Source organism: Jaculus jaculus, chromosome 22, assembly GCF_020740685.1.
Source record: "Jaculus jaculus isolate mJacJac1 chromosome 22, mJacJac1.mat.Y.cur, whole genome shotgun sequence".
Classification (NCBI taxonomy): Eukaryota; Metazoa; Chordata; class Mammalia; order Rodentia; family Dipodidae; genus Jaculus; species Jaculus jaculus.
Genome location: NC_059123.1, coordinates 10,087,244 through 10,105,492, shown reverse-complemented (window position 1 = coordinate 10,105,492; position 18,249 = coordinate 10,087,244). Strand labels below are relative to the sequence as shown.

The window sequence follows — 18,249 nt, the reverse complement described above, 5'->3', positions numbered from 1 at the left end:
TGTGACGTTTTGAAAATCTCTGTATTGCAAGTGGGAAAAAAAAAAATCAATAATGCTTGTATGTACAAATGAGTTTTGTGACCTTAAAAGAAAACCACTGAATCTCAGGTTCCTTTATCAGCTCCCGGGCTGATGTGATGATCAGGAACTACTATTAAGAACTAGAGGGGGGCTGGAGAGATGGCTTAGTGGTTAAGCACTTGCCTGTGAAGCCTAAGGACCCCGGTTCGAGGCTCGGTTCCCCAGGTCCCACGTTAGCCAGATGCACAAGGGGGCGCACGTGTCTGGAGTTCGTTTGCAGAGGCTGGAAGCCCTGGCGCGCCCATTCTCTCTCTCTCCCTCTATCTGTCTTTCTGTGTCTGTCACTCTCAAATAAATAAATAAAAATTTAAAAAAAAAAAAGAACTAGAGTGCTGGAGAGATGGCTTAGTGGTTAAGCACTTGCCTGTGAAGCCTAAGGACCCTGGTTCAAGGCTTGATTCCCCAGGACCCATGTGAGCCAGGTGCACAAGGGGGTGCACGCATCTGGAGTTCGTTTGCAGTGGCTGGAAACCATGGTATGCCCATTCTCTCTCTCTTTCTTTCTGCCTCTTTCTCTCCCTGTTGCTCTCAAGTAAATAAATAAATAGTAAACAAAAAATTAAAAAATATGTTTTAAAAAAAGAACTAGGAAGCCCACAGTGTAGATATGACTCACAGCTACAGCAGCTGCCCAGCAAGCATGGGGTGCGAGATTCAATTCTTGGTAACATACACACACACACACACACACACACACACACACACACCACCACCACCACCACCAACAACAACAACAACTCTACTGTCGCCCTGTAGAAAGTAGTATGGAGGTACCACAAAAAAACAAAACTAGAAAGAGAACTATCTTATCACCCAGCTATTCCTCTCCTGAGTATGTCCCTGTAATACTGTAAGCTAGCACACAACAGAGAACCTTGCGCATTCATGTTTATTGCTACACTATTTACAATACCAAGATTTAGAACCAGACTACAGGCCTATAAACAAATGAATACATGAATACACACACACACACGCGCGCGCACACATACAGAAGTGTGTGTGTGTGTCGGGGGGTTACTCAGACACTGAGGAGAAATGATATTTTTAGGAAAATGGATGGATCATTACGTTAAGTGAAATAAACCAGCTCAGAAAGACAAATCAAATAAACCAAGCTCAGAAAGCCAAATCACTCTTGCTGTCTCACACTTAAAAAAAAGAAGAAGAAGCCGGGCCGTGGCAGCACACGCCTTTAATCCCACACTTGGGAGGCAGAGGTAGGAGGATCGCCATGAGTTCGAAGCCACCATGAGACTCCATAGTGAAGTTCAGGTCAGCCTGAGCTCAAGTGAGACCCTACCTCGAAAACCCAGAAAAGAAAAAGAAAAAGGAAAAAAAAGAAGAAGAAAGTAAAAAGCAAACAACGTAGGGGTGGAAGAGGAAGAGTCTGAAGGATGGGGTGTGAAAGGAGCCAGGGAAAGCAATGTGGAAGGGGATATGGCATCTACACAGATATGAGCATATACTGCGAAATTAAGAAGATAACTATGCGGGGCGAGGAAGGAATCTAAAGGAAGGGACGAGACAGAAGCTAGAGGGTGACGGAGGGGGAGATGTAAGTTGTTTTCTCACAGGTAGAATCCAGACTGATTTCCACAGAACATCGAAGCAGAGGGAGCCCTGTTGGAGGGAGGCAGGGAACGAGTGAGGAGGCTGAGGGAAGACAAGAGAGCAATGGGGAGGCCCAACAGAAAGAAACTGCGATGATGTGGACGTATGAAAATATCAAGATTCCACCCATTTTTTTCCCATGCTAACCAAAAACTACTTAACAGTGAAAGAAAATTAACACGCTAAGAGATCTGCCTGGCTACGTATGCAAGTAACCAACAGTTACCTTACGGTAGGCGCTCAACAAGTTCGGGCGAAATGAAGGAATGGAGCCGGTGACAAGGACAGCAACACAGGTGGACAGGAGGACTGGGCCAAGGAGGAAGGGTGGCCTCCCAGCACGCCCCACCCAAGGCGCGCAGGCGGGGAGGTTCAGATGAGCTGAGCTCTCGGAGTGCACACACCATCCTGGCCTGGGTTAGTTACCATTTGCCTAACAGACATGTCAAGGCTGACGGAGCTGTGACCCCGAGAAGTGGCTCCCCGCAGGGGGCCCCAGCTTTAAGTCTGTGGCCAGGGCTAATCATCTCTTGTCCCAGTGAAGAGCCTGAGAAGCAGCCACATATCTAGTAAGACTCCAAGAGCGTTTCCCAGGCTCCTAAGGACCACAGTGAGCCTTTTACAACGGGGGCCCCCTGAAGACCAACATTACCAAGGAGTCACTTGTTCCAAGAGTTCCTCTCCTTAGCTGTAGGTTTTTGAGTTCTTCCTCTAAATGATACAACCTGCAGGAGTTTTTATGGATCCAACAGCAGCAGTGGGGGGATGGGCACCACCAGTGCCTGGAGGTTGACATTTAGAGAGTTCTGGGAAGCCATCTCCCGGGCCTGACAGATCGCTGGGAAGTACACAAGGATCCCGGGACACAAGACACTGGGTGCTGTCTTCAATGGACGGCCTGGACGGAAGGCCAGACACACCGGGTATCTGTGTCCCAATGACTAGGTGCTTTGTACGGCACCTGGAAATTCAGCACCCAATCCCAGTGTAGTGTGACAAGCCATCTGATGAGGTTTAACAGAAAGATACTGGGAGCCGGGCGTGGTGGTGCACACCTTTAATCCCAGCACTCAGGAGGCAGAGATAGGAGGACTGCCATGAGTTCAAGGCCACTGTGAGACTTCATAGTGAATTCTAGGTGAGACCGTTCATCGATAAACCAAAATAAATTTTTAAAAAAAGAAAGATACTGGGGAACACAGAGAAGAAAATGGGCCAAGTGATGGGGGAGGACGTACTAACAGGGGAATATCTGTTTAAAGGGAGATGGCTATACCAAATCCAAACAAAGCTGAAGGGAACACTTTTGAACATTCCGGGCAAGGGACACAGCACGTAAGGACATGCAAAGGGGCCTGAGGCACCATCTGCGGGGAGCTACCATAGTTCTAGTGAGTCTCTGAGCAGACGGGAGATGAGATAGCAGACGTGGGGTCAGAGAGGCGGAGCTCTCAGCACTGGCTCGCTGACTGCTGGGAAGGCCAGGCCGGGTCACACTCCCACACTTTGAGCTCTCCTGGGTCGAATGGATCCACCTGCTGTTCGTGGGGGTAACAAGTCCAGCTAAGACAGGCAGTGCACAAAGCACCACCACATTAAGGTTTATTCGAAATAACACAAACAGAAGCGCAGCTGATGAAAACAACAAGAGCAACATCTCTGCGAGAAATCCGAAGCTCCGAATCAGGGGGAAGGAAGTCAGAGAAAACTGTCCAACATGCGCTGAGCAGTGAATAATGAACCGCCGAGACAAGGAAATTCACTGCCAAGGGCGCCATCTACTGCCCGCTAAGGACAGTGCAGCAGGAAAATGCCACAAAAAATACGGAAGAAAGCAGAAAGTCTTTTGAACAGTTCACACTGCATACTCAACACACCCTTCCCACCAAAAAAATAAAATAAAATAAAATAAAAATTCAAGGGGTTACCACCTTCAATAACCATCAACTGCTTTCAGTTCCATATTTCTGCTAAAACCATCAATCCAGCAGGAAGCACTGTTTCAATATGAAAAACTTACCGGCCATCATGGCTACCAGGCTGGCTTTATAGACGTTTGTGAGGGAGCCCAGCTCTCCGGTGGCTAAGATGGTCTTGACACGAGCGTCCCCGGAGGCCTTGCGAAACTGGCGGATCTCATCATACAAGGCTGGGCAAGGAAGTGATTGAGGCAGTTAAAAAAGCAGGCAGGTGATAACATGACTTGGCAACCGTTTAGCATCACAGAATTCATTTCAGATTTAGGAAACATCAAGCACTTGTCACTTCCTAAAAAAAAAAAAAATCACCCCAATTTAACATTGCCTGGGGCACTCCATGCGTTCCCATCCGGTGGCAAGGAATGCTGAGTTTGTTACCATAAAACCACAGCTGAGCCTGGGCTAGAGGAGATCCAGTCATAAAGCTTTCAAAATATCACTATAAGGACATGCAAATTACATAGTTTCTATTTCCATAGGATTAAGAAAACACGCAGACTTATCTACTTTGCATACAGGACTATACTATTTTGCAAGCTGAAGGGAAAAAAAAAATACTCAGATCCCTGTTACTTCTTCCAGTCACAGGTTAACAGGTTGTGTTGAGACCCACAGTACACCTTCCAGGTGAGCTCTGCTCACAATAAGCACAGAACAGCACACGCGTCTATACCTCGCTAACATGTGGTCAGCCTGGCTCGGCGGCATCAATGGCTGTGAACAGCTATCAGTAGAGGCGTTTACCGACGCAGCTGTCAATCCATCCTGGCCCTGGACCGCATCGCGCTGTCTACAGCCACGTCTAGCACCCAGAAAGCAGCTTATGTGTATAATTATATATGTATAAGCATATGCATGCATGTACACATACGTATAGAAAACAAAATTAAATTGAGAAAAGCAGTTCATTGTCAAGATAAAAGAATTTAAATGGTTTTTAAAATATTTTATTTAGTGCCAGATGTAGTGGCTCACGCCTTTAATCCCAGCACTTGGGAGGCAGAGGTGGGAGGATTGCTGTGAGTTCGAGGCCACTCTGAGACTCCATAGTGAATTCCAGATCAGCCTGGGCTAGAATAAGACCCTACCTCAGGAAAACAAAACAAAACAAACAAACAAACAACAACAAAAAATATATATATGTGTATATTTATTTATTTATTTATTTGAGAGACAGAAACAGAGGAAAAGGCAGAGAGAAAAAGAGAATAGACTTGTCAGGGCCTCCAGCCACTGCAAACGAACTCCAGATGTGTGCCATGAAGGAGCATCCTTGGTGCTCAGGTACTTTTACCTACCTTAACATTCATGTAAGACACAGGTGACACAGGCCAATCAAAGGTCCTTGATGCTGGGCGTGGTGCGCACACCTCTAATCCCAGCACTCAGGAGGCAGAGGTAGGAGGAGCTCCATGAGTTCGAGGGCACCCTGAGACTACATAGCAAATTCCAGGTCAGCCTGGGCTAGAGTGAGACCCTACCTTGAAAAACAAAAAAGAAAGAAGGAAAAAAAAAAAAAAGAAAGAAAGAAAGAAAAGCACCTTGATGGCTGAAATAGCCCAGCCAAGCACAACTTATGTCCCTTTCCATACTCAAAATAAGTGAGTAAAAGAAGAAGGGGAAAATGAATGGACAGGTTTCCCTCTACTACCGGAAAAGGACGGCAACAGGGTATGAATGTACTCTACGTGATACTGAATTATACAACCAGAAGAAATAGTAAATGAAGTAACAACTGAAAGAGATCTCTTTTCCAAAAACTTAAAAATAAATAAATCTCCACAAGGAGTAATTACCCCAAAGAAAGAACAACCTTTAAATTTCAAAGCCTCCGGGCTGGAGAGATGGTTTAGCCGTTAAGTGCTCGCCTGTGAAGCCTAAGGACCCCGGTTCGAGGCTCGGTTCCCCAGGTCCCACGTTAGTCAGATGCACAAGGGGGCGCACGCGTCTGGAGTTCGTTTGCAGAGGCTGGAAGCCCTGGCGCGCCCATTCTCTCTCTCTCTCCCTCTATCTGTCTTTCTCTGTCTCTGTCGCTCTCAAATAAATAAAAAAAAAAAAATTTCAAAGCCTCCAACCCTTTAAAATGCTCAGAAAGCTTTCTACCCACCATTTAAACACCCCCTATAAGGACTGGAGAGATGGCTTAGCAGTTAAGGTGCTTGCGTGCAAAGTCAAAAGGACCCAGGTTTCATTTCGCAGGATCCATGTAAGCCAGATGCACAAGGTGACACATGTGTCTGGAGTTTGTCTGCAGTGGCTAGAAGCCCTCGGTGCTCATTTTCTCTCTCTCTCTCCCCCTCTCAAATAAATAAATAAAATTATTTAAAAATACAAATAAAAAAATATATAAATAAATCAAGCTGGGCACGGTGGCACACGACTTTAATCCCAGCACTGGGAGGCAGAGATAGGAGGATCACCGTGAGTTCAAGGTCATCCTGAGACTACATAGTGAATTTCAGGTCAGCCTGGGCTACAGTGAAACCCTACCTCAAAACAAACAAACAAAGAAACAAACAAACAAGAAATCTATGAATTTTTACAGATAGAAAGGAAAGAAGGGAATGAGGGAGAAATGAAGGACAGGTGTCAAGGTAATAACTATAGGAGAAATTATAGGAATGTAGAACACCTCTATTCATAATCTGTATTAATTAGTTATTAAAATGCGAAACACATTTGGGCTAGAGAGAGGGTTTAGCAGTTAAGGTGTTTGCCTACAAAGCCTAACAACCAGAGTTTGATTCCCTGGTGATGCCAGATGCACAACATGGCACATATGTCTGGACTTTATTTGCAGTGGCTGGAGGCCCTGGAGTACCTGTCTGTCTCTCTCTGCTTGCAAATACATAAAATAGAAACATGTTTTAAAATGCAAAACATATTTTAATTTTACAATAGAGAAGCTTGGCGGAAATCATGTCAGCCAAGTGAAAATGCGATACTACCGTCAGGAGTGGACACAGTAAGTGACCTCGTGTGGCCCCTACACGCGATGCGCTGAGCCTAGAGCAAAACCTCTGAGGCGTGCCTTTGGAAAATGCAGTAACATGCAAACTACCAAACACAAACTGAGGTACGTTTATGAGATAGCAGGCCGCTGGTCTTCAGAGACACGGGAAGGAAGCCGGAGGACTGTTCCAGATGAAGGACGCTGAAGATTCAGGTCTCAACTGCTTAGACTAATAATGGTACTGGTATCCCCAGAAACTCAAGCACGTCTGTGGAAGGCAACTATAGGAGATGACAGGGCTCAGGGCTGACAGGAACACACTGAAATTTCGGGGGTCATGGGCCAACGGGTCTGCAACTTGATCTTAAATAGTGTAAAAAAGCAGACTTTTATAGCTTACATACACACACACAATATGAATAGATTGATGATGATAGAGACATATATACGTGATGACAGATGATAGATAGATAGATAGATAGATAGATAGATAGATAGATAGATAGATATAGATAGAGGGCCAAAAAGCAAATGACATAGAATTTTATAATTACAGAATCTAAATGAGCAACATCTAGGGGTTCTGTACTATTTTTCCAAAGTTAAAAATCACTTACAAATAAAAGTTACAATGACATATTTGATATGTTTGTTGTAATTTCTTAGCATCTAAGCATTATTCATTGGAAGGACTTGGAAATTACCAGCTACTCTATGGCATTTAAAGTTTTGAAATATGTGACTCTGAAACGGGGACAGACTATGTTGTAATCTGCTTTTTTCCCCCTTGAATATACACAGACATCTTTCCATATTCATAAACATAGGTCTAAAATATAACTTTTCAAGTATTTTATTTATTTACTTGAGAGAAAAAGAAAGGCAGATGCTGGGCGTGCCAGGGTCTCTAGCCACCACAAATGAGCTCCAGATGCATGTGCCAACTTGTGCATCTGGCTTTATGTGGGTAATGGAGAATCAAACCTGGGCTTTGCAGGAAAGGTCCTTAACCACTGAGAAATCAATCTCTCCCAATCCTAAAATATAATTTTAGTGATCATACATCCTTCCATCATATGGACATAAAATATATCTAATTATTTTCCTCTTATTACATGCTAAAGGGTCTATATTTTTGCTATCATAAGCACTTCAGCAAAGTCCTTCCACTAGGTCTGTTTTGCACACAATGTAATTCTCTTCCCGAGATTCTTATTTTTTTTCTGCTCACAGAGCCTCATGCTATATATGTTTGTTGTTAAAAATTCAAACATTAAAAAACTGAAAATTCCTCATTTAAAGAAAAAGGAGAACAATTCATGCCACATACCAGGAAAAAAAAAATATAGTAATTTGGAAGGCTAGTACGAAAGATGACTGACAAATGAAAACGGAATTCAAATACCCCAACTACAAATTAGTCAGAATAATGCAAAATTTAATAAAACATTATTCCAGCGAAGTGGTTGGCACAGGGATGGTATATTAAAAAACCTGGTAAGGGATGTTTTGACTTATCCCAAGGTTTTCGGGAGTAGTGAAAGTAGGGGTTCTAGAAACCCCGGATGTACTGCACTGTGGGTGCTGGTCATTATCACACAACTTAAGGAGCTGGAGGGATGGCTCAGCGGTTAAGGCGCTTGCCTGCAAAGCCAAAGGACCCAGGTTCGATTCCCCAGGACCTACTTAAGCCAGATGCACAAGGTGGCGCATGCTTCTGGAGTTTGTTTGCAGTGGCTGGAAGCCCTGGCTCACCTGTTCTGTCTCTTTCTCTGTCAAACAAGTAAATAAATAAATAAAAACAAAATATTTTTAAAAAGACCCGAGGACATCACAGTGTGGGCCCAAGGGGCGCGCAGGGAGTACAGAGAGTCACAAGTCACCTTGCATGCTGGTTTTCATCTCTGCTCTCTTCAGCCTTTTTTACTGAGGCACAAACCTTGCACTCGGTAACAGGGGACCATGTGAAGTTTCATCACATGAATATACTGTGTATAGTGTTTAATTAAGATGGACAGACCTGTCTCCTCAAACACTTGCCATTTCTTTGTGGTGAAAAGCATTCCAAGTTCTTTCTGGTACCTTCCTGAGATATGCGATACATCACTGCCTCCTAGGGTCGCCTGGGCAGCAGTGCACCTAACTTCCCAAGCACTGAGCAACCTTCTCCTTCCGCCTCAAAACAGGCTGACAACAGGCTCTGCTTCTACAATAGCGCCCCCTCTGCCAGCAGGAACAACAACATTTTATTTCCTCTAAAGTCACCTTACTTCTCTTCAGCTGCCTCTAAAAGTCAAGTCTGTAGTCAATCCACTAAAAAAAGTCTTCTGAAAAAGAGTACATTGCCCTCAGTGTGGACCTCCACGGCAGTCACTTGCATATACACACAAGTAATGTTAGGATCCAAGTGTTTAGCCACTATATATCTGATCCAAAAGTTACAAAGCAATTTCTGGGCTGGAGAGATGGCTTAGCGGTTAAGCACTTGCCTGTGATACCTGAGGACCCCAGTTCGAGGCTCGATTCCCCAGGACCCATGGAAGCCAGATGCACAAGGTGGCGCATGCATCTGGAGTTCCTTTGCAGTGGCTGGAGGCCCTGGTGCGCCAATTCTCTCTCTGCCTCTTTCTCTCTCTGTCACTCTCAAATAAATAAAATAAGCAAAAAAGAAAAAATTTAAAGCAATTTCCTTTCATCTTTCTTGCTATTCAAAGGCAGTTAAAAAATAATTGCTAATGAACATATCTAAGCAATTATTTCTGAGTACTAGATAGTAGATAGATGGTTCAACACTGTATAAGAATGTCCCAAAATAACTCTTAAGATAATTATATGTACAGTAAAACACTTAATTTAAAATTGTACAGCAACCTTTTATACTGAAAGAGTCACAGAATGTTCAAGAGCACAGTTTCATCTGCCAAAGCAACTAATTAAACTTGTGAGGGTGAAACAGAGATGGGCTAAATCACCAGGTAGTAAAATAACCTACGAGAAATAAAACACACACGGTTTTGTCAATACCATCTGCAGCTTTAAAGAATAATGGCATAAAAACAGAAACCATAAATGCTACAGCTGCCATAAGTATTTCGAGTACTTGTTATAAACAACCCCAAAACAGACACCACAGAGTATAGATTATGTGATTCCTCTACCAAAAAGTGTCCATAGATTTGGAAACGGCTTTTCTGATGAGATATGAGTATTACTAACAGCACTATAAAAGAAAGAAAAATAACTTCTTTTTGGAGGTGCTCCCATCTACCGGTCTTCTTCTAAAAATAATCAAATATTACTGACCAAATTTGAAATGTTTAGGGTCTATTTCACATTTGGGTAAGAAAGCCATAGTACCTGGGCCCTGAAATTTCATTCTCTCACCCCAAAACTCTTCATCGTTATGAAGTGTAAACTCCAAGCCTAAGCTAAGGAAATCGGCTCCAGGAGAGTGACAAGGGACTGGAGAGAACGTGAGACTGACACTTCCAGGTGCCACACTGAGTGGAATATGCTGGAAATGTCAGAGCCTGAGTCAGGCCCGGAGCCTCGCCGGCTGCTGTCCTGTGCACAGCGACTCTCCCACGACCAGCAGCTTCTGGTCCTGAGCCCGTGGAACGAGACTCCCGAGCACGGTCCAAATGTGACAGTAGTTGTCGGTCCCTGGTTGACAGGCTGGGTACACGTGTGCGGCAGAGAATCAGGGCAAAGCGAGAGGGAACGTATGTGTGCAGGCACAAGGTGCGGAATGCCCGCAGTTCTCAGAACATCCTCGGTGCCATTAACGCAACCACGGTGCAAAGCCATTTCTTCACCGCTGCTTGAGAATGCAGTTTCGGCGCACACCTTTAATCCCAGCACTTGGGAGGCAGAGCTGTAGGAGGATCGTTATGAGTTCGAGGCTACCCTGAGATGACATCGTGAGTTCCAGGTCAGCCTGTGCTACAGGACCTGACTTTGATCTCTCGAGCCCACATAAAAAACGCCAGGTGGCCGGGGGTGGTGGTGCATGCCTTTAATCCCAGCACTGGGGAGGCAGAGCCGTGTGAGGGTGGCTATGAGTCTGAGGCCACCCTGAGACGACATCGTGAGTTCCAGGTCGGCCTGCGCTAGAGGACCTGAGTTAATCTCTCAACCCCACATTAAAAAAGTCAAGTGGTTGTTCTGAGTTTATAATCCCAGCGCTGGGGTCACAGACAGAGGCAGATCCCTGGGGCCAGCCAGCCTAGCCTACTTAGGAAGTCCCAGGCCAATCCAAGACCCTGTTTCAAAAAGAGGGGGACAGTGCTTAAGAGAGAAGACACATAAGGTTGTGCCCAGTCTCCAAACACAGGTATATACATGCACCCCTGAGCACACATGCACTACCTCCCCCAATTTTGTGGATATTGTTAAATGAGTTCTTCTGTATCTAATAACATGCAATAAAATATGCATGATGGGGGCTAAGAAAATGGCCTAGCAGTTAAGGCGTTTGCCTGCGAAGCCTAAGGACCCCGGTCTGACTACCCAGGACACACATAGGCCAGAAGCACAAGGGGGACGCATGCATCTGGAGTTCGCTTGCAGCAGGCTAGAGGCCCTGGCATGCTCATTCTCTCTGTCTATCTGCCTCTTTCTCTCTCTCTCCCCCAAATAAATAAATAAATTAAATATTTTTTCAAAAACAAAATAAAATATGCATGAGAAAGTATTATAAATGCAATTAAACTGGTAGGAGATTTTATTTTAAAATACCTTATTCTAGTCTAGGTAAAATAATAGTACATAAACCTATCAGAGGAATAATGCAAGCAGAGAGAATATTAAAGATCTCTGGAGAGATATTCAGAGGGTAGACAGTATGGACTGTTACCAGCCTCAGTCCTGCTGCGCCCCTGTCCAGGGCGGGGTGCACTGCTGTGAGGAGAAGCCCGCGCTGAGAGCCTTAGACGTGCTTGTCAGGTGACTCTGAGAACCACCGACACACTCCTCACGCCGTCCAGTGACACCTGCCCCAAGTGATAAACAGACACATACGTGCCTATGTCCAGGTGGAGAGGAGCCAGGAACGTACAGTCAGGGAAGGACAGGGAGACAGGATGAGCGACATGTGACCAGACAGGACAAAGCTTAACAGCAAAGGACCAAGCAGAAGTTGCAGAGTCACATCAAACAAGATCTGTGGCTAAAACCCCAGCAGTACGGGCTATGGCTATGGGACAATCGCTTCCGTTTAGTACGGATTATAACTACGGGCCAATCACTTCAGTTTAGTATGGATTATAACTACGGGTCAGTCACTTCAGTTTAGTATGGATTATAACTACGGGCCAATCACTTCAGTTTAGTATGGATTATAACTACGGGTCAATCACTTCAGTTTAGTATGGATTATAACTACGGGTCAATCACTTCAGTTTAGTATGGATTATAACTACGGGCCAATCACTTCAGTTTAGTACGGATTATAACTACGGGCCAATCACTTCAGTTTAGTATGGATTATAACTACGGGCCAATCACTTCAGTTTAGTACGGATTATAACTACGGGCCAATCACTTCAGTTTAGTACGGATTATAACTACGGGCCAATCACTTCAGTTTAGTACGGATTACAACTATGGGTCAATCACTTCAGTTTAGTACGGATTATAACTACGGGTCAATCACTTCAGTTTAGTACGGATTATAACTACGGGCCAATCACTTCAGTTTAGTACGGATTACAACTATGGGTCAATCACTTCAGTTTAGTATGGATTATAACTATGAGTCAATTACTTCAGTTTCGTACGGATTATAACTACGGGTCAATTACTTCAGTTTAGTACGGATTATAACTACGGGCCAACCACTTCAGTTTAGTTTGGATTATAACTACGGGTCAATCACTTCAGTTTAGTATGAACTATAGCTATGAGGACTATCACTTCAGTTCAGTACGCCCTGAGAGAAAATAACCACATTGCTGCAGGCAAAATAAATGTGATAACATAGAAGCCATTCACTCCAACTGAAATTTACTGCACCGAATCGTTAATACAGGACACTGTATATATTTTGTGATGCTTTGAAAGTGGCTATTTTCACTGATCTTGACAGGATCTGCTGATTTTTTGAGTCTTTATTTCTGTGAAAATGACAGGTTAGAGTAATGACATTTAGTGGGGAAAATGGACACGTTTGGAGCCACTTAGACCTGAGTTCCCATGCTTAGGCCTGGCAGCCTGCATGGAGGGAAATGACATTGAAATTGGCGCTTATAGGGGGCACAGGCAGGGTGAGGTCACACTGAGATGCACCTGACGGAGTACAGGGGAGGTGCAGGAACTTGCAACAAGAAGAATCCCAAACAGAGGAGACTCTTGGGAAAGGAAGTCACAAAGCCATGATAACACAGTATTTCCAGGAAGAAACATCACTGTGTCAAACATTGTTGAATAAGGTTGGATAGCAATGGATCAGCATCCCTTGGGCATTGTGAAATCACAGGTCACTACTATCTTGGTTAGAACCTGCCAAGACAGAAATATGACTTGTGCAAGAAGTTCAGTCATGTGGCTGGAGAGATGGCCTAGCAGTTACAGCGCCTGCCTGCGATGCCTAAGGACCCAGGTTCGACTCTCCAGATCCCACGTTAGCCAGGGCAAGTGCAAGGTTGCACAGGCCCACTAAGTGGCACATGTATCTGGAGTTCAATTGCAATGGCTGAGGCCCTGATGTGCCAATTCTGTGTGTGTCTCACTAAAACACACACACACAAAAAAAAAAAGAAAAGGATTTTAGTCATGAAGAGGAGAGGAGGACACATTTGGAGACTAAAGGCAATGTGGGCACGTGGGTGGGTATTTTAAAATGTCTTAAGTGTGTGCAAATGCTTGACGGGCATGAGCTAGAAGTCAGACTGGGGACAGAGAATAAGGGTGACTCCCATATTTGGATGTAAGGAATTTGGAGAGAAAGACAGGGGAAGGGGATGGGGCCGCAGGAGGCAGGCCCAGATGCAAGGAATCCAAGGGGCCCTGTCTAACGGTGTCCCCTGAAGTAGCAGGCTGGTCATCTGCTGACCACAATGGCGGGAGAGCCACAGGCCCAAGGACAGTAGAGATGTCCACCGGCCACCTCAGGGGAGCTGGAAGAACAGAATGTAAGCCCCTCTCCAAGACTTCTCTCTGAGCTCATGGCTCACAGCATCATGAGAAAAAGGCCCGAGACATTTGGAGTGGCTGTCTCGAGGAATTTTTTTCAACTGGGTTTTAAAAGTAACCTGCAAAACTCAGCGTCCAGGTGAGAGGGCCTTTGATTGGATCATGTGCCCGCCTGACACACATTTCCATCAGCTCATTCCAAAAAAATTAATACTACACTCCTAATTCACTAAACATCGAATATTAAAGCTTGGTAATAAACAATACAACGTGGAATCAAGCTGAGAATTAAAATTAAGACAAAATACTTCAGTGAAAAAATCCTAAGTCACTGTAAGTTTCTATTTAGACAGAAATTCGTAGTATTAAATGGTGCTTTTCAATTTGTTTGGGGTCAAGAGGTTATTAACACCATAAAATAAAGTAAATAGAAAAGTAAGGTCAAGGACAAAAATGTGTCATTATATTTTGCATGAATGCCTGCTTTGGGGAAATTACCAGTTCTTATAAACAACCAGTCCTAGTTTATGAAGGAACAGCCAATTACTTCAAAACCCATATCCGACTGGATTTCACTTTCCAATTACTAGTATTCGAGCGACAAGAGCACAAGTTAATAATGTAAATCACACGTACATCTTTCACTACACTTGCTTGATAAAAGGACATAACGGACATAGAGCGTTCTATGCAGCTAAACCACGGTTCATTTCCAAATCTGTTTTAAATGCTATGTATTCATCCTCACTTTTCGCTTCCTTCATAAAGCCTAACAGACATCTGTGACGTAAGCAGACAAGCAGAATTGATACAAAGGAGGATATATATATACATATATATACATACACACACACACACATATACATACACATATATATATACAGGCACCAGAGAGAGAGGAAGAGAGAGAGAATGGACAGCAGGGCCTCCAGCCACTGCAACCGAACTCCAGCTGTGTGCGCCCCTTGTGCATTTGGTCTGGCTTACATGGATTCTGAGTCCTTAGGCTTTGCAGGCAAGCACTTTAACCACTAAGTCATCTCTACAATTCAGGATATTTTTGCTTCTAACAGTGATTCATGAACCCTCCTTAGAATAAAATGTATCTTCTGGGGGTGGACAAATGGCTTAGCAGTTAGTTTTTTTGCCTGCAAAGCCAAAAGATCCCAGTTCAACTCTCCAGGACCCACATAAGCCAGATGCACAAGGGGTGCATGCATCTGGAGTTCGTCTGCAGTGGCTGGAGGCCCTGGAGCACCCATGCTCTCTCTCTTCCTTTCTCTCAAATAAATAAATAAAATATATTTTTAAAAATGTATCTCTTACTTAAGAAAAATATACTATCTTACCTATAGTTTTATTTAAAATGTTGGTGAAATTACTTGCTATCATTAATTTTTTACATACAGAACTGTGTTTATTTTAATTATCAATGTGCTCAGCCACCATACATTAAATATAAGAAACAGGTAAGATCCACTTGGTTGTTTCATCCCTAATTATAAAAATAATATCTCAGGGGCTGGAGAGATGGCTTAGTGGTTAAGCACTTGCCTGTGAAGCCTAAGGATCCCGGTTCAAGGCTCGATTCCCCAGAACCCACGTAAGCCAGATGCACAATTGGGCACACGCATCTGGAGTTCATTTGCAGTGGCTGGAAGCCCTGGTGTGCCCATTCTCTCTCTCTCTCTCTCTCTCTCTCTCTCTCTCTCTCTATCTGCCTCTTTCTCTCTGTAGCTCTCAAATAAATAAATAAAAATAAACAAAAAATATATCTCAGGCTGGAGGGATAACTTACTGGTTAAGGTGTTTGCCTGCAAGGCCAAAGGATGCAGTTTTGATTCCCCAGGACCCCTGCAAGCCAGATGCACAAGGGGACGCATGCGTCTGGAGTTGGTTTGCAGTGGCTTGCCCATTCTCTCTCTCTCCCCGTCTTTCTCAGTCAAATAAATAAATAAAAATACAATAAAAAAAATAAAAATAATGTCTAGTTACAAGAATGGGTAAAATTTTATAACACAATATGACAGTCATCACTAATCCCAAAGAGAAATATGAAATAATATATGTAGGGTAAAAACAGTCTTAATAAACTTATTTACTAATAATCCCACATCCTCAAAGTCCGCAAAGATTAACATAAAAAGGGAGTTTCCCCCAAAAGATTGCAAATCAACTTTTCTCAAAAGGAGGTGGTCAATAAAAGCTTCAACAATGAAAAGAACCAGCCATGCAACACAGGCAAGTCACACCCTCTCTGTGCCCTCCCCCGCCCGGCTCCTCCTCATCCTGGAGAGAGCTCGGCTGAGCAGTAGTGGGCTGTGACATAGCATGCCCCTCATGAAGACGTCTCAGAAAGCTTAAATGCATTAAGAAAGAAAAGATGGATCAGGCATGGTGGTGCATGCCTTTAATCCCAGCACTTGGGAGGCAGAGGTAGGAGGATCGCCACGAGTTCGAGGCCACCCTGAGACTACACAGTGAACTCCAGGTCAGCTGGGCTAGAGTGAGATTCTACCTCACAAAAAAATGGGGGGGGGGGCGGCTGGAGATATTACTTAACAGTTAAGGTGCTTGCCTGAAAAGCTAAAGGACCCAGTTTCAATTCCCCAGGACCCATGTAAGCCAGATGCACAAGATGTTGCATGTATCTGGAGTTCATCTGCAGCACCTGGGTGCCCTAGTGTGCCCATTCTCTTTTTCTCAAATATATAGATATTTTAAAATTTAAAAAGTAAAAAAAAAAAAAAAAAAAAAAGAAAAGGAAGGAAGGAGAGTCAATGAAATAGCTTCGTCCCACACATGTGGCACTTGGGTTGGTGACAGCTCTTGGCAGATCTTATGAAAATCCACTGCAAAATCAGAAAAGTGAAGGCAGGTTTATGTGTGTATGGCATGTCACCCCATACATAAGAATCCCTGGGGCTGGAGAGATGGCTTAGCAGTTAAGCACTTGCTTGTGAAGACTAAGGACCCTGGTTCGAGGCTTGATTCCCCAAGACCCACGTAAGCAAGATGCACAAGGTGTCACATGCATCTGGAGTTCGTTTGCAGTGGCTGGTGGCCCTGGCGCACCCATTCTCTCTCTCTCTCTTCTCCCTTTCTGCCTCTTTCTCTGTCTGTCGCTCTCAACTAAACAAAAATAAACATAAAAAATTTATAAGAATTCTAGTGAGTCCAGGTGTATACTCTTGAGAATGCTTTATTTGGAGACTAATAATTTTTCGAGTATTTATTTATTTACTTGAGAAGGAAATAGGGAAGGGAAGAAGAATGAATGGGTGTGCCAGGGCATCCTGCCACTGAAAAAGAACTCCAGAACATGTTCCACTTTGTGCATCTGGCTTTATGTGGGTACGGGAAAACTGAACCTGGGCAGCTGTAAGTGCTGAACCACCTCACCAGCCCTATGTTCCCATTTTTCAGCATTAAATGTTTCTTTCTTTAGGAAGCAAACAAACAAAAGATCACTTTGCTTAGAAGACTTGCTCAGAGTAACTTATCACCAAATAAAAGAGTACAAAAGAGCAGCAACTATTCCCTTCCAAAAGAAAAGCATTATTAGGGGCTGGAAAGGTGGCCTAGTGGTTAAGCTTCTTACCTGTAAAGCCTAAGGACCCAGGTTCAGTTCCCTAGGACCCATGCAAAGCCAGATGCACAAGGTGGCGTGTGCATCTGGACTTCACTTACAGTGATTGCAGGCCCTGGCATGCCCATTCTCTCTCAAATAAAAATTTTAAAAAATATATTTTTTAAAAAACGAAAAGCATTATTAAGTAGTGTTTCTTTTTGGTTTTTTGAGGTAGGGTCTCACTCTAGCCCAGGAATTCCCAGACCTGGAATTCACTAAAGAGTCTCAGGGTGGTCTCGAACTCACAGTGATCCTCCTCTCTCTGCCTCCTGAATGCTGGGATTAAAGGCGTGCGCCACCACGCCCGGCTTATTAGTAATGTTTTTAAAGTTTACACATCTACTGCATGGAAATAACTGTTAACTTAAGAGCACTGGGGGTCTACGGAGTTCCTGCCTGAGGCAGCAGCCTCCATGCAGAAGGGCATGATGACCCTTGACCAGCTTCCAAACAGGCTTTGTCTTCCCAGACCCATCAGGGGACCCACCAAGGACAGGCTGGGCCTCCCTCTCAGTTGAGGACAGGCACTCACCTTCCCACTGGCCCGTCAGCACCAGGGTTCTGTTAATCACCACGTCGATTTCCCTAGCCCCATCTTCCACGGCCAGTCTGATCTCTTCCAGCCTTGTTTTCAGATGAGTCTGTCCTGCTGGAAAGCCAGTGGCCACTGGCAGAGATTCAAAAACCAAGGAAGGAGGGGTTAAAAAAATTTCAATTGGTCAGTAATTCAACATAGAATCTCAGACAGCCCCACTTAAAAAAAAAAAAATCAACATTTAGGGCTGAATAAGATGGCTTAGTTGTTAAGGCATTTGCCTGCAAAGCCAAAGGACCCTGGTTCAATTCCCCAGGACCCACGT

The 18,249-nt window shown here is 44.1% G+C and overlaps 1 protein-coding gene across 1 annotated transcript in view; it reads right to left on the bottom strand.

Moving 5' to 3' along the window:
* Positions 1-18,249, bottom strand: part of Dera (deoxyribose-phosphate aldolase) — a 114,766-nt gene that overhangs the window by 52,821 nt on the left and 43,696 nt on the right. Inside the window, exons 5-6 of the mRNA XM_045139493.1 lie at positions 17,922-18,056; positions 3,716-3,844 (exon numbers count right to left, since the gene is read on the bottom strand). Of these exons, the coding sequence (XP_044995428.1) occupies positions 3,716-3,844; positions 17,922-18,056 (264 nt within the window). The remainder of the gene's footprint in view (positions 1-3,715; positions 3,845-17,921; positions 18,057-18,249) is intronic.